This window comes from Culex quinquefasciatus, chromosome 3 (genome assembly GCF_015732765.1).
Source record: "Culex quinquefasciatus strain JHB chromosome 3, VPISU_Cqui_1.0_pri_paternal, whole genome shotgun sequence".
Taxonomy (NCBI): Eukaryota; Metazoa; Arthropoda; class Insecta; order Diptera; family Culicidae; genus Culex; species Culex quinquefasciatus.
In genome coordinates this window covers 190,078,874-190,100,459 of record NC_051863.1, presented here as the reverse complement: position 1 = coordinate 190,100,459, position 21,586 = coordinate 190,078,874, and the positions used below count along the sequence as shown (strand labels likewise).

General features: G+C 39.0%; 3 protein-coding genes across 8 annotated transcripts in view; 1 reads left to right on the top strand and 2 right to left on the bottom strand.

The window, feature by feature from the left end:
- The first annotated feature begins 3,441 nt into the window (after positions 1–3,441).
- LOC6034074 (E3 ubiquitin-protein ligase Bre1) lies at positions 3,442–7,584 on the top strand. Of its 2 annotated transcripts, none has more exons than XM_038261846.1 (5): positions 3,442–3,581; positions 3,799–4,187; positions 4,252–6,080; positions 6,147–6,338; positions 6,406–7,584. In XM_038261846.1, the coding sequence occupies exons 2-5, from the start codon at positions 3,833–3,835 to the stop codon at positions 6,976–6,978; spliced, it is 2,949 nt and encodes a 982-aa protein (XP_038117774.1). In that variant the 5' UTR covers positions 3,442–3,581; positions 3,799–3,832; the 3' UTR covers positions 6,979–7,584. The 2 variants fall into 2 exon arrangements, with proteins under 2 accessions (XP_038117774.1, XP_038117773.1); XM_038261845.1 differs by having other exon boundaries at positions 4,252–6,083.
- LOC119769436 (tektin-1) lies at positions 7,573–14,805 on the bottom strand. The gene is made up of 3 exons (XM_038261847.1): positions 14,599–14,805; positions 14,029–14,544; positions 7,573–8,238 (listed from the first exon to the last, which is right to left on the bottom strand). Exons 1-3 carry the CDS (start codon positions 14,748–14,750, stop codon positions 7,659–7,661), a joined length of 1,248 nt encoding a protein of 415 aa, XP_038117775.1. The 5' UTR covers positions 14,751–14,805; the 3' UTR covers positions 7,573–7,658.
- Positions 14,806–20,817: 6,012 nt separating this feature from the next.
- Positions 20,818–21,586, bottom strand: part of LOC6034075 (ribosomal protein S6 kinase beta-2) — a 69,225-nt gene continuing 68,456 nt past the window's right edge. For all 5 annotated transcript variants that reach the window (XM_038259946.1, XM_038259941.1, XM_038259945.1 and 2 more), the window contains exon 11: positions 20,818–21,354. In XM_038259946.1, coding sequence (XP_038115874.1) covers position 21,354 — 1 coding nt within the window. In that variant the 3' untranslated portion in view covers positions 20,818–21,353. The remainder of the gene's footprint in view (positions 21,355–21,586) is intronic.

Sequence of the window (21,586 nt, the reverse complement as noted above, 5' to 3'; positions counted from 1 at the left end):
AGTTAAAAACTAAAGCTTAGATTGCTGATATTACTGTTCACAACGATAAAGATTATTTTTTGAGTTCAATAACCCTTTGTATGACCCTTTGTATGACTACAAAGGTTTTACAATTGAATTTTTAATCAATTTTGATAATTAACATCGCAGCCTTTCTTGAAAGAAAGTATACTTCTTGACAGCTCGTTCCAAAGGGACTATAGTTGATCCGTCGTAAAATGTTGTCTTGTCAATTTAATTTTTTTATCTTAAAATCAAAAATAGTGATCAGAAATGTTTTTAAGCGTATTTTTCACCATTGCCCATAAAAATTTACATGGGCCCTGATCAATTTATTGGAATGTTCAGACATTTATATTTTATAGAATAAAAAAAATATAAGGTCATTGGGACCATCCATAAACCACGTGGACACTTTTTAGGGGATTTTGAACCCCTCCCCCTCCCCTTCGTGGACAATTGTCCATATAAAAATAAATCTTTTTTGTATGGAGCGTGGACAATCGCCAATAAAAAACATTTCCGGCAACAATGCCATGCAATTCGAAGAAGAAGATCAACAAAAACAAAACGCACAGTATGGGATTTGACAGCGCGCATTTGCCGAAAGTGCGGCGCGTCGTTTCGAGGCTGGTATGCCACGTGTCTTTTTCGGGAATACGTGCAATATTTTATTGATTTTCGAGATTTTTTGATATGTTTTAGGGGACAAAAACCCGCAACTTTTGAATCATAGAGAAACATGGTCAAAAAATCGGCAAATTTCACGAATGTTTCATGTTTTAACATTGAAAATCGGACCATTAGTTGCTAAGACATCGGCATTAGAAAATGGTTGGCTGTTTGGGTGAGGCTTAGAAAACTTCAATTTTCGTGTTTCTTTTTGTTTAAGCCGCTGTATCTCAGCAACCAGAGGTCCAATCTTCAATGTCTCTTACACAATTTTATAGCAAATTTTCTGAACTTTTCAAAAAAATGTTTTTAGAAATGGTCACTCATGGTCACTATTTTTAAAAATCAAAAATCTGCAAATATTTCGCGGTGACTATATCTTGAAAACAGAGCCTTTATCAAAAAATCTTTAGAGTACTTTTCGATTGGAAATTCAATTTTATATTTAAAAATTACGTCAGATTTGTTTCTGCATGAAATTTATTTTTTTTTTTCCAAAAATCACTATTTTTTCAAAAATTCATAACTCGGCGGCAGCTTTTTTGACCACGTTTTTCTATGACCTCAAAAGTTGCGGGTTTTTGTCCCCTAAAACATATCAAAAAATCTTGATCATAAGTGCAGTGCTTCTCGGGACGCGCAGTCCTGTTTTTTCGTGATAATTTTTGTCTCTTTTGTGTGGCTGTTTGTGTGCATGGGGTGATTGGTCAGTATAATTGAATAATGCCATCATAAGTGCAGTGCTTCTCGGGACGCGCAGTCCTGTTTTTTCGTGATAATTTTTGTCTCTTTTGTGTGGCTGTTTGTGTGCATGGGGTGATTGGTCAGTATAATTGAATCACAGACAAACAGACGTGACTCTCCATACATTTTTTTTTTTGAAATCCATAGTTCCTGCAAAAACTCATCAAATCACAGCAACACTAGCGCTACCTGGTGAGCTACTGCCGAAACGTCTCCCCTGACATACTGCTACACATATGAACTTGTCAGTGTAGTTGTGAGACAATCAAGTGTTTACATTTGTAAATGTCAATGGTGGATCCGTTTTGTTTATTATCGGCCTTTTAATTAGATCATTAAATAACACGAATCAGTTTAAGAAATGCGTATTAAAGGACTCATTAGCCACGATTGATAATTTCTTGCGAGTGCACACGCTGGTAAACTACTGATTGTTGCACGCTTGAGGTGGTCGAATTTTGTGCACTGGTCGTAGAAACTGGAAGTATCTTACTGTTTGACCTAAGCCGCTAGGAAATTCAATGAACTGTAATTTTTTGTCTAAAAGAGCGGACAAATCGTTAACTCAAGCAATTTTGAATAATTATGTTTGTGATACATTACAAATAACACCAAAGCTCCCATCCACCCCGGGGTTTGTACTGAAGGACTTTTTGGATTGTGAATCCAAGTGCCGACCAGAGATTCTATCGAGACAGGACCCAGGGAGACGACCTGGACACCTAACCTAACCTCTAGGCTTGACCGGGGGCAACATTTTCTTCTCCATCCGACGGAAGGCGTGATCAGACAAATCTCGGCATTTTTCCACCGGGACCTTCTAGAATCGAATCCACCGGACCCGGCTAAGTTAATAACTAAGGTAGAAATCTCAGTGAGCGACGCCTCTGACTTTGACTGAATATGGAGGGGCATGGGGGGGGGAGATGACAGCCTATCTCACCATGGGAAAGGGTCAACATTATGGGGAGGGGGGGTGGGGTGCAAAAGTTTTGTGCCCCCCTTAAGTCAAAGCCCCTGACCTCAGTCTCAATTGGGCTAAAATTCTTCTTAAAATTAGATCGCAAATAGCAAACAGGTTTAACATTTTTGTTCTTTACTTTATGTATGTTTATTGAGTATGTACATTCAGTGCAAGAGTTGCTTAACATATAATTATGGCAAATCCATTTTGATTGCCTTGCGATTGCGCTTCGCTGCGGTGGTGTCACGCTTAGCAGCATTTTTTTTCTTCAAAGCAATTCTGATTTCCTTCAGAAAACTTTTAATTAAGATATTGAAAATCTTGTCGATGTGCTAAGATGGTGACACAAATGACAGCATTTAAGAAAATTTCTAGAGTATTTTTTTTTCAAAACAAACAATGCGCCATGGGTTTCCTATGCTCTTCGGACCTTTTGAAAATGAGAGATTTAAGAATTTAAGAATGAATAGTTCCTAGAGTAGTTATCGAGGTAGTTCTCTACAAAATCGCATTTTAATTTTCATATATTTTTTATGAATATTTGTCCTCTGCCAAAATAAATCATTTTGCATCTAGGTTTCATTGTCCCACCGAACTGCTACGGATCTTCAATTATGGCCTATCTACAATCACTTAGCTTAGAATAGTTAAGTAAAGTAAAACTTAGAAAATGTACACAACTTACGGCCGTCATCCACAATCAACTTAGAAAATTTACGTTGCTATGCAGTTGTTTGTTTACTTTTGATATGGAAACGTCAACTTACCGTAGATTTTGAAATTTTCCAAACCATACGTCAAGTTTCTAATTTTATTCCTTTTCATTGTAGAAGATCAGATTCATTTCCATTGATTCAAACTCCTAAGCTAAGTGAAATTTTCTAAGTTAAGTGATGGTAGATAGGCCATAAATCTTCAATTAAATTAAATAAAAATGATATTAACATAAATTAAACGTAGCCCTACGTCAAATTACACCTTGCCCTAGATGTGTACATACTTTTGAACCGAGCTCGTGCAGACAACAAATAAAACATTTTGCATCACTGCTTTACCGCTAGGCCGAGCCGAGCAAGCTGCAAAATTCAGCTTGAGTTGATGTGGAGAGTTGATTACCAAGAGGGCGGAAGTTAATTTCTAATTTTCACTAAATAATTGCTACAAATCGGTGTAAAAGTTAGCATTTATGCTGCCCTAAAAGGTGAGTAACGATTTGAATGAGAAATTTGGGGGAACTTCGTGGGTTTTGGGGGTGAAATCGGCCAAAAACAATCCTCACTTTTTCCTCTTCTTTTTGACGTTTCTCGTTGGCGAGTCGAGTCACAGAAATGGAGAGCTTTGAAAAATCGATAATTTAAATAAAATAAATTATTTTCTTTAATGGTTTGGTTTCGTGTATGGACGACGCCGGAGCGCAGAATTTCGTTCTAGTTTTGTTCTCGAGCCGAAGCGATGTCGAAACGGTCGGCGGATGATTCCGCCGGAAGTGGGGCGGCCGGAGCGGGGGCCGCTCCGCCAATCAAGAAGGTCCACTTTGAGCCGCACCTGATTGGGCCCATCTCGACGCTGGAGGAGATGGACATCAAGGTGCTGCAGTTCCAGAACAAGAAGTTGGCACAGCGCATCGAGCAGCGGGTCCGGTGCGAGGCCGAGCTCCGGCAGCGGATCGAGCAGCTGGAGAAGCGCCAAACGCAGGACGACGCCGTGCTGAACGTCGTAAACCGGTACTGGAACCAGCTGAACGAGGACATCCGCGTGTTGCTGCAGCGGTTTGACGCGGAGACGGCGGACGAGTCGGAGAATAAGAGTGAGTTGGGATGGGAGGCCGGTGGGGAAGTCTCTATTCAAAACAAATTTTGTTTAATTCGCAGATGAAAACGAAGTCACCACGTCCTTCTTGATGCAGTTGTCCACCTGGGACAAGGAAGAACTGGACGACAAGTTGGCCAATCGCGTCCAGGTCTCGAAGCGTGCCGTCGCCAAGATCGTTCAGGTGTTTGACCGACTGATGCAGCGTAACGAGAAAATAACGCTGGCCATGAAGGGCGAGTCGGACGATCCGGACGCGAACGTGCCGGAGATTGACGAAACGCTGCGCCAAAGTTACACCGAGGTGATGGCCGAGAATCGGAACTTGCAGACGCAGAATACGTTGCTGCACGAAAAGTTCCACACGATTTCGCTCAAGATGAGCGAAATTCAGGACGTGCTCAACGGAAAGGAGACGGAATCGGCAGAGTTGAAGAACCAGATTGACGATCTGCAGTACGAGCTGGAGAAGGTTCGCTGCCGGAATGACAAGCTGGAGAATCATCTGGCGGAGGCTATCGAGAAGCTCAAGGCGTACCACCAACTGCACGGGGACATTTCCAGCTCGGACAAGGACAAACACTCGACGTCGGCACCGAGCAGCGCCAAGGCCGGTTCCATGACCAGCGTTGCGGCCCAACATCTGGAAGATCTCCAGAAGGAGCTTGAAGAATACAAAGAACTTGCGCAGAACCGGCTTCAAGAACTGGATAAATTGCACCTGCAACACCGCGAAGTGTTGAAGGAGGTCGAGAAGCTCAAGATGGACATTCGCCAGCTGCCGGAATCGGTGATCGTCGAGACGACCGAGTACAAGTGTTTGCAGTCGCAGTTTTCCGTGCTCTACAACGAGTCGATGCAAATCAAGACCCTGCTGGACGAGAGCCGCAATCAGCTGCAGACGAGCAAGAACCAACACCTGCGGCAGATTGAGATGATGGAGAGCGAAGAGTTGATCGCCCAAAAGCGCGTCCGCAGCGACATGATCCAGATGGAGGACGTTCTGTCGCAAATTCGCAAAGAGTACGAAATGTTGCGAATCGAGTTCGAGCAAAACATGGCCGCGAATGAGCAGACTGCGCCGATCAACCGGGAGATGCGCCACCTCATCACGTCCCTGCAGAACCACAACGGCCAGCTGAAGGGTGAAGTGCAGCGGTACAAGAAGAAGTACAAGGAAGTTTCGTCGGATAACGTCAAGCTGCGGAAGGATTTGGAGGAAACGGGAGCGAAACTTACGACCCTTCAGGAACAGCAGCAAGCCGAAGTGAAGAAGGAAAGTGAGCAAGCGGCGGCCGCTGCGGGGATCAAGGAGGAACCTGGGACGTGCGACGGACAGGGAGGAACGGTCAAGGAAGAAGATTGTGGGGAAGCGGGGTCGGGCGCGGTAAAGTCGGAATCGGGTGAGGAAGGCGACGGAGCTGATCCGAACGGGATCAAGAAGGAGGAAATCGGACCGGATGGCAAACCCATCAAGGTTGAAGCACCTGGGACGCCCAAGGGGGACAAGGAGCAGCGAGCGAAGAGTGCAGAGTCCGATCTTGTGCGGGATCTACGTAATCAGATCAAAAAGGCGCTGAACGATCAAAAGGAGATGAAACTGTTGCTGGACATGTACAAAGGCGTCTCGAAGGAGCAACGGGACAAGGTTCAGCTGATGGCTTCCGAGAAGAAAAAGTGTGCCGAAATTGACGATCTGAAGAACCAGATGAAGAAGCTGCAGGAAAGCAAGCGGGAAGATCGCAAGAAGCTGGCGGACGAGGACGCACTCCGGAAGATCAAACAGCTGGAGGAGCAAAAGTACGAGCTGCAGAAGCAGGTCCAAAGTCAGAAGGCGGCCCCGGATAGCGCGTGGACCGGCAGCGGCTACCGCCCCTTCGTTGGATCCCATGTAGTATAGCACGTCGATGGCGGCGCAAATGTTCCCGGTTTTTATTCGTCCTCGTTTGTTTTTCAGGAAGAGGAAGCTCTGCTCAACGAGATGGAGGTCACCGGGCAGGCGTTCGAGGACATGCAGGAGCAAAACTCGCGGCTGATTCAGCAGCTGCGCGAAAAGGACGACGCCAACTTTAAGCTCATGTCGGACCGGATCAAGGCGAACCAGATGCACAAGCTGCTGCGCGAGGAGAAGCAGGTGCTGGAGGATCAGGTGAGTCTAGTGATGTTCTGCCTAGGGTTTGAAATTGACTAAATCGTTTCGTCGCGTCCTCTCGCAGGTGACAACGCGCGACAGCCAGATCGAGGCGATGCACGTGGTTCTGCGTAAGCTGGAGGAAAAGGAACGAATCCTGCAGAACACGGTCACGACGATCGAGAAGGAGCTGGTCGCGCGCCAGCAGGCGATGGAAATGCACAAACGCAAGGCGATCGAATCGGCCCAGTCGGCGGCCGACCTGAAGCTCCACCTCGAAAAGTACCACGCCCAAATGAAGGAAGCCCAGCAGGTGGTCGCGGAAAAGACCAGCTCGCTGGAGGCCGAAGCGTACAAGACGAAGCGGCTGCAGGAGGAGCTGGCCCAGTTCAAGCGCAAGGCCGAACGCATGAAAAAAATCGAAATGTCCGGCACTACGATCGACGAGGTCATGCTGGAGGAGATCCGCGAGTACAAGGAAACGCTGACCTGTCCGTCGTGCAAGGTCAAGCGAAAGGACGCCGTCCTGTCCAAGTGTTTCCACGTGTTTTGCTACGACTGTCTGCGGACGCGATACGAGACGCGCCAGCGCAAGTGCCCCAAGTGCAACTGCGCCTTCGGGGCCAACGACTACCACCGGTTGTATCTGTCCACGTAAGAACCCACAACAACAACAATCCCAACACACTCCTTATTTATGGATTATACATAGAGATTTTTTAAGTCTTTGTTTCTGTTTTTGCACAGTTTTCTTTTTTCTTTGTTTTTGTATAATTTTTTTTTCTACACCCAAAATCTTCTTCCGAATCAAAAAATATGGTGTTTGACAAGAAGAAGCGAATTCTTCGAGCGATGAAACTTTATGAAATACAGCTTTTCTTTTGTGTGTCTGTTACACAAAATTGAAATGTGGTGTAATTTTGATTTTTACATCCCGTTCTACAGTCTGTCTCCTTTTTACGAGATTACAACAGCAACAGTAGCTATGACCGGTATTATTAATATCCGTTGTACGTGATAGTCCACAACTAATTCAAGTTAGTGTAAACTAGGAATCCTTTTAAAATTATACCTTTCCTAATTACAAAAAAAAATAAACAACTCTTTTGTGCGGGGAAAACATTCAAAAAATATATTAAACAGCAAAAACAACTCAGCAAAACGTAGCTTACTGAACCTGAACTTTTGTCCCCCCAAAAAAGAAGAAAAAAAAAACTCCATATAGGTAAATAAATCCATAAATCTAAAGACTGTCGGTTGCAAAGTGCGATCTTTTTCTTTATTTGCCGAAAGTCCTAAAAGCACACACAAAAATACACACACACAAACTACACTCATCTAAAAATTTTGAAACTTCAAACTCTCGCGCAGCGTCATGCAGTCCACCTCGTCCAGCTTGAGCGAGCTCGTCTTCAGGTTGATCTCCTCCTCCTGCATAACCTGCGTGTTCAGCAAGTATCGCAACGTGGCCCGCGACTGCACCAGCATCTTGTCCAGCTTGGCGATCGTTTCCCGCAGCGCGGCCAGCTCCTTCTTCAGGCTCTTGTACACGTTGTCGTTGCACAGCTCGATGCCCGGCCGGTGGGCACGGTTCGCCATCCGCATCTGGGCCAGCGCGACGTAGCCCTCCTTTTCGGCGATCTCCTTCTCCAGCTTGGTCACGTTCCGGGTAAGTTCGTTGACCTGGCGCGTCGTCTCCTTGTGCACGTTCTCGAGTTTGGTTTTGGTGTAACGCATCTCGGCGATTCGCTTGCTGAACGCGGCGTTGGTACGGTCCACCTGGTGGCGCATGTCCTCGGCGGCCTGCTTCAGCACCTGATCGATGTAGGAGCGGAGCGTTTGGGCCGAGTTGATCTCCTTGGCGGTGTTTTCGATGTTGGTGTTGGTCACCTCGATCCACTCCGGGTCGGTGTTGTTGCTGGGTGTTTTCATCGAAAATGTGATTATGTATAGAAGCATTAGAAATAATAAAAAAAGATTTGTGTAATATAAACTAGACTGCCTAGGGCTCCCTATTTGTTCCGAAAACAGGGTCAAATGCCCAAATGACAAACTAAAAAGTGACGCAGTTCACGTAACAACGACAACATGAAAGTACATATATTTAATATTATATATTCTAGGAACGGCAGAATGAAGATCTGCAAGAGCTTATTGCTCGGCTGTCCGTCGAAACCGCCTGAGATGCCTGGAAGAGTCCGTGGATGACGTTTCACGTCATTCCACAATGTCATTTAGTTGACTTAATGGGACAGTATTTGATGGAAAAATGAACTTCAATGGAGCGGGAAGACCTAAAAGCACGTGGTATCTATGCGTATATTAAAATTCACATTAAAAAGCTGCGGGTTACTCCACCGGTAAGGAAGAAAGAGTATACATCGTTTTAAAAGGAGACGTAAAAGTCCTTGATGAAATTTATAAGGCATGAGAATGCCACAACAAAACTAGGTAACATTCACCTAGTTTGTCGCGGTTTCGAAAACAAGCCACCGATTGTATGGTCATAAGATTTATACAAAATTACATTATATTGAATATATGAAGGTATTGATCTATTTAAGTACCAGTATATTGTAAGTATGAATGGAATGCCTTTTGATATGGCGAATTTTGTTAAAGTAATAAACAGTGAAATTTGACAAAGAACTTTGTCCTATGGGCTCTATGGTCCGAGGATTCCGAATATGACAAAATTGTGGCCAAAAAGTGCCGCTATGGAGGCCTACAGGGCAAAAACTAACGTTGTAAAATGTTTGTTCTAGAAAAATCGTAAAACTATGAGAAAAACTGCGATTGGCCAAAAAGTTAATACTGTAGGATTATAGTCCATGAAATTCCCTAACTTTTGACCTATGCGAGTATGGGTGTTGGAGGTTGTTGGCAAAAGTTATTAAGGTTTTAAAAAAATCCATTTTTAACAGTAATTTGCAAAAACTATGAGAAAAAGTCAAACCAATCCTGGATGTCTATAGCACATTTTGAAGGGCTTCAAAAGACCATTCGAATGCATCTAAGAGAGTTGGAATTGATGAAGTTTTACGGAAATGCGAGCAATTTTTCATGTTTTTTGAACCTCAAACTTCGAAGCCCGTTTTACCCCACTTCCCTTTGTCGTAGATGGCTCATATTTGGCATGAGTTCATCTCATGTATAGACAAACAAACCCTGAAAGTTTCATCCAAATCGGAGCACCTCGATACGACCTCTAGAACAAACCGAGCAGAATCTACAAATACTGCCTCTTAAGCCAAAACCTTTTTGTTTATTAAGGTCAAATTCGTAAATAATTATTTATTATTTATAAAAGAAGGTGGATCGAAAGGAACGCTGCCATGAAAATTTTAGCATTCTCAAGGAAAGTTAACAGTTAAGTTTGATCGTGTGTGACGGTCGACCAATTCTCATCACTTTTGCCTTTTTCCGTTATTAAATCAACATTTTCAGATGTATCAACAATGGAGAGTTGTTTGCTCACTTCTGTTTGAGCTATTTATTACTTTGGAATAGTCAAAAACACTTTATGAAAGCTGTAATTCATGATCAAAGTGCTGATAGACCGATAATAGAAATAGGCTGAAAAAGGGTATGGTTCCCCTAAAACATTAAAAATTCAAGAATTCTGACAGTAAAAATTACAAATTTTAAAAGGAATTCCAGCAACATTTAAAATTTAGAGCTACAAGATTTTTTAATTTTTTTTTGTCAATTAAAAAATCAATTCAAAAATTCTTAAATTTACAAAATTAGCAGCCCAAAAGTTTTGAAAATTTGAAGAATTCAAAAATTTTCAAAATCAAAAATTTTAGAATTCAAAAATCTTTTTTTAAAGTTTGGGAATTCAATGGTTTTGAAATTATTATATTCTTGAATGCTTGAACTCTTTAATTCTTGAATTCCCCATTTCTGAAATTCCTGAATTCTTAATCTAATGACTTTTTAGCTTTTTTTGTGTTTTAAAATTTTGAATTTCAATATTGTTTTGATCTCATTATTGTTTTGATCTCATTTGAAAATTGCAGGCCAAGGGTGAAATGATACCTTTTCGGTTGACACCCGGTGAGGAACATCCTGGAAGGAGCGGAACTACACCCGTAGTGCTGTTAGCTGACCTTGGTCAAAACAGCTGCTCTGGTTCCTTGCAAGTTACCCATTTTCTTACCTCCACGTTGGCTTGGTTTCGTCATCATGATGACAACACGTGACCTTGCTGGTGGCCTGTGGAAACGAACTCGTAAACCTTTGACCAGCGAGGGTCAGAGTCGAGACGGCCAAAAGAAAGGGATGCGCAATGTGGGAAGGGAAGATTGTAGACGGTATTGTTTTGATTCACAGCATGTTGAGTTAACTGTTGTGGATGTACCTGATACATCGCAATACGGGGTTTCTCTTCTTTCCACTTTCAGCTACTATCTATCTTCTATTTCTGATTTTCTTATTCGACTGATTTTCTAATTCGGATTCTGTTTACTATCCACCATTTTATTTTGATTGCATGATCCTTTGTTTCTCTTATTTTCATATACTCTAATGCATCTTTTTGTTTTGTTTTTGTTTGTTTCCATTTCATGTCGTGTGTGGACCTACGGTTGGAGAACGATTGCACCACGACAACCACTTCGGAGTGATATTATCACACTGGAGACAACAGCAACAACATTAGAAACCCTGATTTCACTCAGGTTCCCGAAAGTAACTGTATCGGTATTTTATAGTGTTTATATTTTACTAACATCCCTTTCTTTGCAGAGCATGGACTACATCATAAAGCGCCAAAGTGGGAAAGGGAAGTAATTTGTGATTGTAGAAGGTATTGTTTTGATTCACAGCATGTTGAACGAACTGTTGTGGATGTACCTAGAACATCGCAACTCGGAGTATCTCTTCTTATTATCTCCAACTACTTTAGTCCTGTTTCACTTATCTGTCAAGACTCCTCTACTCTATTTGCCAGTTTTAATTGCTGTGTTTTCCCTAACATCCCCGGCTCCTAAAGTTGTCATTAATGCTATCTAAGCTTATATGATATTATTTATCATTTATCAAATAGTTTTTTTTCATAAATTATTGCCTATATTTTTAATTTACTTCACTCTGTACTCTTCTTTCCTTCAACATACAATTATTCTTTCAGTATCGAACTTTATCCTTTATTGTCTACAGCTTTCCTTTATTGTCTATTGTTTTAATCTACGCCCTTTTCTTCAAACAAGTAAGGTATGAGTCCTTACTCAATATATTGAATGATCAAAGTCACACACATAACATTATTGTACTTTTGGTAAACTTTTGAATAACATGCTTAGGTTCAAAACATTGTAACAAAACACCGCGACAGAAGAAATAGCAACAGATAAACACGACTCAACACTAGGAAAGATTACAGGAGAAAACAATACACAGTAAAATAACAACTTCTTTTTGAATTCAAACTAAAAAAATAAAACAGTTTTTGCTTTAATGAATGTTGATAGGCACACTATAAATGGTTAGGCGCTTATACTTACATCAAACCCTACGTAATGTACCACCCCCGGCCGAGTTAAAATGCGTAACCGGAAAAGAAGGTGTGCATGCCTGGCACGAACACTCAAAGCGTGTTCTAGCGTGTTGCTCGTACTGACTCAGAGCAAGGGTAAGATGTAGGTGTAAGGGCAGTGCGTGTTCGTCGGGAACCTGTTGCATAAGATCGGTCAAGGCCCGTTCTTACACTGAAAATTGCGAATTGCGAATTGCGAATTGTTTTGATCTCATTTGAAAACATCTGAATCATTTAATTTATTTTTTGCAATTCCGTCGTGAAACTACTTATTTTTCCTGTCATTCTTGAACGACGAAATAGCCTACTTTTCTATACCAAAAATAACAAAATCGAATAGCAACACTTTTCAAAATAAATGCTGAAAAGTTCTACTTTTCAGCACTCAAATGGGTGCTGAAAAGTTGAACTTTTCAGTACTTGTTTCGAAAAGTAACACTTTTCAACATTTTTTTTATCTAAACGATTTATTGACAAAATACATGAAAATTTGACATAAAATTTCACTCAGTGTGTGTTTTTTGGAATTGCAAAAAATGTTGTATGGAACTCGTTGCAAAACTTGATTTTTTCAGCACTTTTCGTATTTATCCAACTCGGTGAACCTCGTTGGATAAATGTACGACTCGTGCTGAAAAAATCCTCTTTTTGCAACTTGTTGCATAAACTACTATTTTCAGTCAAAATTATAGTTTTGGCTATAGTTTCCTTTTTTTATAGTTTCCTTAATTTCGGCAAAAAAATGTAATTTTAATGTTCGGCAATTTAAGATTCTGCGTTTTGAGATTCTGCTACATTAGGCTATTCTGTATTGAAAATTTTATCTATTGAATACAAAATAATTTAAACGATTCTAATTTTCAGCCGCATTCAAATGAGAAAATAAAAATTATTTGATTTTTCATCAAACCTTAACAAATTACCCTATTCTTGACCTTTTTTCGAGCGTTTTCTATATAGGGGTTTTTTGAAATTCCGTCGTGAAACTACTTACTTTTCCTGTCATTCTTGAACGACGAAACAGCCTACTTTTCTGTACAAAAAATAACAGAATCGAATAGCAACACTTTTCAGCACTTGTTTTGAAAAGTAACACTTTTCAACATTTTTTTTTTTTGATTTAAACGTTTTATTGACAAAATACATGAAAATTTAACATAAAATTTCACTCAGTGTGTGTTTTTTGAAATTGCAAAAAATATTGCATGGAACTCGTTGCAAAACTTGATTTTTTCAGCACTCTTCGTATTTATCCAACTCGGTGAACCTCGTTGGATAAATGTACGACTTGTTGCATAAACTACCATTTTGGTTTCCTTCCGGCGGTCCGGCGGTGTTTTTCTGTCAACTACATTCAGTATATTTTTATATAGAAAATAGTTATTTTGAAAATCTTAAGTATGCTTGTCGCGATTTATTATTCATTATGGCGCGGATCTGGAGCGGTTTTTTTTTTTTAATTTTCCGTAACAACCAGAATGGGCCACCCTATTGTATAACGTTTATTGTTGAATTTCTAATCAAATAAAGGCTTTTTAACTAAAAAAAAATGAATTTTGAGAGTTTCAAAGGAAAAATACGTAGGATAGGCTTCAGATAAAAAATATTTTCGTAAATTCATTAATATACGACCATAGCTGAGGGACAAACATTTTATTAAAAATTTGATGCAACCGTATTTGCAATTTCAATGATTTTTGAATATTTTAAAACGCAAAAGGCATTTTTTTTATTGGAACAAAAACGTTTGGATTGTGTTCGATAAATAAGTTTTCCGATAACTGAAAATGGAATGGAGCTTTATCCACAGACATCCGTGGACTGAAATAGTGAAAAGGAACCTTGAATTTAATGTAATCTGCTAAAGACGAAATGAGTGAAATGTTTTGGAAACAAAATTCAAGTTATTCAAGAGTTAGAAATGATATTCTAAAAATTTTAATCGTATTTTTGCACTTAGCAGTATAGAACTTCACTGCAGTAGCGGGATCATCCAGAACAATTTTCAAACAAAATAACTAGTCTGTTTATGAAGACGCCTGTGACTACTCAAGCTTAAAATTCGTCAATTAATCAAGGGTTATCGTTGATCTACTTGATTCTCAACTCTAAATTCCATGCAGATCGCATAGCTAGTGAAAATCAAATTTCTGAACATTTCATACTTACTACGGATCCAGCGGCACGTTCCCATCGTACACCTTCATCCCCATCTGGTTATGACGAATCTCCACGTTTTTCTCATCGATCTGGATCGATTTTTCCTTATTGGACAAATCCCGATCCAGCAGATAAATGGTCGCCCTCAGCCGCCTCAACTGCTCCCCACCCTCCTCCATCAGCTTCTGCAGCAACTCAATGGCCCCATTCACCACGTGCAGCTCCCTCCGCAACTCGTTGTCCACCTCGTCCTGCACCAAATCCACACCCTGCCGCATCTCCCGATAAATCATACACTTCTGGCACAGCGGCATCGCAATCTCCCGCAGCGTGTTGATCGCGTCGATGGTTCGCTGCTTGTACACCTTCAGCGCCTCCTCTTCGACGTGGGCGTCCTTTTTCTGCTTCTTGAGCTCGTCCAGCCGGAAGCGGATGTCGCCGATGCGTTCCCGCAGCCGAAAGTCCACCTCGTGCTTGTTCAGCTCGGTCGTAAAGTTGGTTTCGTCGATCAGGCGTTCGCTTTCGCTGGAAAAAAAAGTTTTACGGGGGTTCTGGAAGCTTCGCGGAACAACCACTCACCAAATGATCCGCTCGGCCAGCGTTTGCTGGTTCAGCGAGAAGACGTTCTTGGTGCGGTTGTTGAGCTCCCAGTCGCGCGGCGTGTACTTGGGACGGCCCGGTGGCATTATGACCAGGTTCTGGTCCGCCAGGCACTTTTCGTGACGGGACATGGTTCGGATTCTCCGGAACGAGCAGATTTTTGCAACTCCACCAACTCTGACAGTAATCGATATCAACAAACTGGTTGCGTTGCCATGGTCACGTGGATTTAGGTCGTCGCGACGCTCCTCGCGGTTAGGTGTGGAATTGGTTACCGCCACCACGTGGCGAGAAGGACACGGAAAGAAATGCTGTCATCAAATTGTGAGTTAAAACGACGCAACAGTTCCAATCATCAAGCACTTTTTCTTTAATATGATCTCTTTTGCACTCCTCTCTGCACATAATTCCATTTGTTTGTTTTCTTTTTTCCTAAATTTGATTAGCTTGCACTAAAAACTAGGCTCCTCCTCGCATTTAATCATCCTCAGTTTCGCTTTCTACATCATCATTTAATCGCATTCGCAGTAACTAGACAGATTTTTGCAGTTTTTTTTTAGTTAAAAAGTGGTAAACTAGTTCCTCAAAAAATAAAAACGTTGCGTTGTCTTGTAGTTTTTCTTTTTGTTTCATTCTAGTTAGAGCGTAGTAGTTTTGACCCATTTAGCCGTGTTTCGTGACTCCGTGTTTTTGTTTTGTTTGTTTCTGTTACACTTTGGGAGGAAGGAAAATAAGCGCAGCGCTTGCTTGGTTTTGTTTTCTCTCTCTCTCTCGAAAAATTACAAAGTAGTTGAGCGGGTTCTGAGGGGAGTGGATGAGTGGGAAATAAAAGGTGTTGGAAATTAATGCAAGTTAAACTTTGAGACATTTCGGTTGGTTGGTATCATTCATCTAAGGAGGTCGATTTGTTAGCATTTTTTCCCCGGTTACGTTTTCACTATAAATCTGGTCTATTGTACAAAAAATTCACTATTGTTGTTCGCAAATGATTTGCTGGGATTTTCCTTACAGCCTAAAGTTTTTTTTTCCTTTTGTTAAATGTTACTTTAAAATCAGTCAAATCAGTTTATATATGTTCATTTATTTTAATCCAGACTATTGCATCGTTTTTTAAACTGTGTGTTTGTGTTTTGTGGTTTGCCTTCGTTTGTTTGTCTTATTTTTTCAATAATTTATCTAGCTTAGGAAAACAGAATCTTTAAAAATTAAGACTTGCTTCATTGTTCTATTGGTAAAGGTGATTTCTCTTATTAAAATTAAGTTAGCTTTCGTGTCCTTGTCTATTTTGTTTACCGTTTAATTGTTTGTGTTGCTTACGGGACAATAAAGAAAGAAAAAAACATGAAAAACTGTTGGTCAATTTCCCACTTTGTTGTTTAGAATGATTAATCTTTCGCTGCTGGTCAGTGTCATCGGCGATTAAAGTAAGTTCTTTTTTTCATTTTTGGAGGGATATTTGGCTAAAGAAGTGTTTACACATGGTTGGGCATTCTAACTAATATACTTTTCTCACGCTGCGATCCTAGTTTTTACTTTATTTCTTTAGCCATTCCGCGCACACACACACGCACGCACGCGCAGCTCTCTTTCTCTGGGTCATTCCATCTGAAGCGGAACAGCATTTGAAAATTACCCTCTCCGATCCTGCTCAAATTTGGCAGAGCTGTTGATACTATCAAAACATGCAAGAATCCCGAATTTCATCCAAATCGGACCACCCCCTCCAATTTTGTACCTCCTCAAAAAATCGATTTTTTGGCGATTTTTGACCAAACCTCCTAGTTTCAAACGACAATAACTCAGGAACCACAAATCTTAGAGTGTCGGTCTTAGACTCAATTTTGAAGGAAATTGGACGTAGAATCCATTTCCGTGATCAAAATTTTGATTAATTTATGTTTTCTATCTGTATTGCGCAATTGAAAACTTTAAACGGCCGTATCTCAAAACACCCCAACTTATTTTTTTTATTTGACCTCACCAACGTGTTCCCCGGACAATTTTACATAAGAATCACCTATCGACAGAAATGAATATGTTTCATTCCAGAGATATCGAATTTTAAAATTTTGTGTTTTCGAGATTACCTATATCAGCTTCATTCGCCACATCTGCTAGAAGCACACAGGCGGGCTGATCAATAACTGCTACCTGGCCATTTATTGAAATAATATTTCATCATAAATAATCTTTATCAAATTGGGCAAAAATTGACTGTATAACACTGTAGGAAACTGGAGTTAAATAACGAATGTTTATCTGCTCAAAAAAATGAATGAAGTGAATTTCTGTGCTAACCCACAGGACAGAGCAATAACGACACACAGTAAAGGGCAGAATTGGATTCCGACGGAGCGAGCAGGAAAATGCAATTAATCTTGTTAGTATCCCTGAACAATAAGTGTACGATACATTACTGAGTAAAAAATATGAACTAAAATTAATAAAATTTGTTGACACGTTGTACTCTAGTGAAGGACGATCACAAAGAGTAGGAAAAGGATTTCTGGAAAGTATAAAACTGAAAAATGTAAGAAAATCACAAAGATTGATCTGCTGCAAAGCGGCTAATTCCCCAAATTTAGTTGCGATGATTTCGACACCGTCCGAACAACAGTATTTTTTTCTTACATCATTCTTGGATTCTTTTAATCAAATGGAGCTGGCTCACAATATAAAAATTGATTTAATATGATCAATCTTTTAAACCATAAATCGGATTTGCCAAATTATGGTAAAGTGTCAATAATAAACTATAATAATAATAATAATATAGCAGGTTTTGGGGTTTTTGCTAAATGGCACTATTTTGCTACCGCCCATGATGAAGGCCCTAGTCATGGCCTCGGAGGTACTCTAAAACGCTTAGCAACACGTAAAATAACCCAATAAATATTCCTTTCACAAAAATAGATTGATCAAGGTAGGGGAACAGCATCTAATTCCAGAGTTCCTCTAATGGTGCCATATCAGCGCTTTGGCATTCAATTACAGCTGATTAAAAGCGTTTTCAACTGAAATCAAAAGTTATGCAAAAATTAATGTTCAAATAGTGAAAATGAGCAAATTGGACAAAACTAGGAGCGAGGACTTAACCTGCCAAACATACGAGAATTTCCCCTATTAGCCATTTGAATAAATATTTGCGTAAAATTATAGAAATATAAATTAAATTAATCATCTCCCATAACACCAGGTAGCAGTTATTGATCAGCCCGCCTGTGTGATTCTAGCAGATGTGGCGAATGAAACTGATGTAGGCTATCTCGAAAACACAAAAGTTTAAAATTCGATATCTCTGGAACGAAACATATTCATTTCTGTCGATAAGTGATTCTTATGTAAAATTGGCCGGGGAACACGATGGTGAGATCAAATAAAAAAAATAAGTTGGGGTGTTTTGAGATACGGCCGTTTAAAGTTTTCAATTGCGCAATACAGGTAGAAAACATAAATTAATCAAAATTTTGATCACGGAAATGGATTCTACGTCCAATTTCCTTCAAAATTGAGTCTAAGACCGACACTCTAAGATTTGTGGTTCCTGAGTTATCGTCGTTTGAAACTAGGAGGTTTGGTCAAAAATCGCCAAAAAGTCGATTTTTTGGGGAGGTACAAAATTGGAGGGGGTGGTCCCATTTGGATGAAATTCGGGATTCTTGCATGTTTTGATAGTATCAACAGCTCTGCAAAATTAGAGCAGGATCGGAGAGGGTAATTTTCAAATTTGCACTTTTTCGTGCACAGTTGAGATGGAATGACCCCTCTACTAAACTTTAACAAAAAAAAGAAGAATCTCGTGTTGGTGCCCGCTTTTAATAGGTGTCTCTTTTCAAATCATGCGCTCGTCTTCTCTCTTTCTCTAATTTCGTTTTCACCAAGGTTGTTAATCGTCAAAATTGTCGTCGATAATATTATCGTCAACGATAACGATAATGGTTACCGTTATCGTCGGGACTAACGTTATCGTTGTTTCAATAATGGACTATAACTCGTTTTTTTAATCTTTCTAAAATCGACTTAAGTCAACCAAATCATGTAAAATTTTCAATGCTATCACTAAGATATTTTTTTGAAGATTTAGTAGGCATTAATGCTCCAAATTGTTCAAATTGTTAAAAAAATCGCAATCTGGGTGTCAAGCAAAGCAAAATTCGTATCTTTTTTCACTTCATTGCAGTTTTTGTTTTGTTAAAATCTCAAATATTCGCAAAATGCAGTATTTTTTTTCTAAAATACTCAAATTGTTAAAATTTGCGATATGTGTATCAAACGAAGCGAAATGTTGAATGCCTTTTCTCTTCATCAGAGTTTTATTTAAAAAATACTGAAATTTTCACAAAATACCGTAGGGCTTTTGTTAATTTGATTTGGTTAACTGCGGTGGATTTTCTTGAAATAATTCGAACTGTCAATAATCCACCAAAGCATCTACCACATTGATCGCAAAAAAATCTGTGGTAGAAAAGTATCCACCGGTAGATGCTTTGGTGGATTTTTGACAGTTCGAATTATTTCAAGAAAATCCACCGCGGTTAACCAAATCAAATTAACAAAAGCCCTCGTATTATTCAAAAAAAAAATTTTTTTCAAGATATGCAAATATGAAATTTTGAAGCATGCAAATTTTGTATGTTTCATATAAAATTTAGCTGCGTTTGATACCCATAAATATTTCTAAAAATAGGATATTTTATGAAAAATTTACTGACCTACAAAAAAAAAAAAATAAAGTAAAATGCATACAAAATTTTCTATCACATTTCGAATTTGAAAATTGAGTATTGTGAAAATTTTCATAAAATTCGGTATTTTTTGAAAATACTCAATTTTCAACATTCGAAAAGGGATCGAAATTTTGAATGCATTTTTATTTAATTTTTTAAATTTTTTTGTATATCAGTAAAATTTTCAAAAAAAAAAACTATAACGAACTGAAAATGCGTATCAAATTTCGCTTCGTTTGATACCCATATTGCAAATCATAAAAATTTGAGTACTTTCGAAAAAATACGGCATTTTGTGATAATTTTAATATTTTCAAAAAAAAAAACTCTCATAAGGTGGAAATTAAAAACAAATTTCGTATCGTTTGATACCCATATTGCAAATCATAAAAATTTGAGTACTTTCAAAAAAATACGGTATTTTGTGAAAATTTTAATATTTAAAAAAACTCTTATAATGTGGAAATACAAAACAAATTTCGCATCGTTTGATACCCATATTGCAAATTTTGAAAATTTGAGTATTTTCGAAAAAATACGGAATTTATAGAAAAAATTATTATTTTCAAAAAAAAAAACACGAATAAAGCGAAAAAGCAAACAAAATTTCGTTTCATTTAGTACTCATGAAGCAAATTTTAAAAATTTGAATTTTTCGAAAAAATACGGAATTTTGTGAAATTTTTAACAACAAAATTCCGCTTTGTTTGACAATACGACAATACAAGTATTGTCAAAAAAAAAACGTTATTTTGTGAACAAGCTCACTACATTTAAAAAAAATATATTCTTAGTGAATGGATTGAAAATTTTACATGATTTGGTTGAATAAAGTCGATTTTAGAAAGATTTTAAAAATGAGTTATCGTCCATTATCGGCGATGAGATTATCGCCGAAAGAATTGTCAAAACAATGCTAACGATAAAATTATCGTTAGCGTTATCGAGCCTCGATTATTTTACCGTTAACAACCTTGATTTTCAACATTCAATTTGTTTCAAGCTTTGAGGAACTTAAGTGTGTTTCTTGTAGAGTTTTTTTTTTGCTGCGATCCAAATGAGTAGCATACCTTATAGATTACGTTTACTAGAAAAAAGTTCACACACTCGCTTAAGAAGAAAGTAGTTTTTTTCGCGTAACATTTTTTCTCTATACACATCGCGATTGTTAAATGTTTGCCAGAGTGAGAGAGTGTGTGTGTGTGTTTTTATTTTGTTTTAAGGTGATTATCAAATCGATAACGTAATTCTTAGTTAAGGGTGAGGGGGGAGGTCTCGCATTGAATTGTCAACTTTGTAATACAGTTTAGCAGACACACACACCACCACAACTCTTTTCCTTCTCTTTCGCACACTAGTCTAGGATTTGTTTATAATTTTAATCTTGTGGTAAGAGCATTTTAGTAGTATGTGTTGTTTAGTGAAACAGTGATTGAGTACCGAACAGAAAAACAGAAATAGTAACAATTTATACTTTTTTTTTCAAACGCTTTTTATTATTCACACATCATCATCGTCATCGCCTACTTTCACACCAAAAATTTATACATTTCTCATGTTTTCCCACCTTTCACTTTAAACGCGAACCTCGCAATACTCTAATCATTAAATTTCAGAAACAGCATTTTTTTTTTCTTTCCGTGTGACAACGTACTTCCCTCTCTCCTCCTTCTCCTCTTCTTTCAATAATGGTCAATCACGTAAAATATTGCCTGTCCGCGGTCCACCTTCTGTGTGTTCCAATACACACTCGCTGCTTCACTTTTTAATTCGCTATTGCTCTATCGATGCTGATTTCGGCTGCTGCTGCGTGTTGTGTGTCAGGGCATTCTCCCGAGTTGGTTGTAAAAAATGTTGTTTGTTGGTTGATTGGGGTTCATACTTTTCATACTCATAACACGGGGGATGGGGGAAGGGGTTCTCTTCTCTCTCTCTCTCTCGCTTTATGCTACTGGTATTTTGTTATATTATAAATCTTCTAAAATTGTTGTTGTATTCCATTCTTGGCCTGGAAGGAAAGTTTGAAAGAAAATCAGTTTTATATAAGATTTTATATTGTTCAAGAAATGAAGATTTAAATTGTTTTTCAGAACTTATTTGGATTCTTTTTAAAACAATTAGGTAAATCAATCTTAATAGAATTCAGTAATGAAACAAGTAGTTGTTATGCCGTGACAAAACTGGAATGGCCATAAATAACATTGTTCATGTTAGTAATGTTGATGAAAAAGCAACATAGA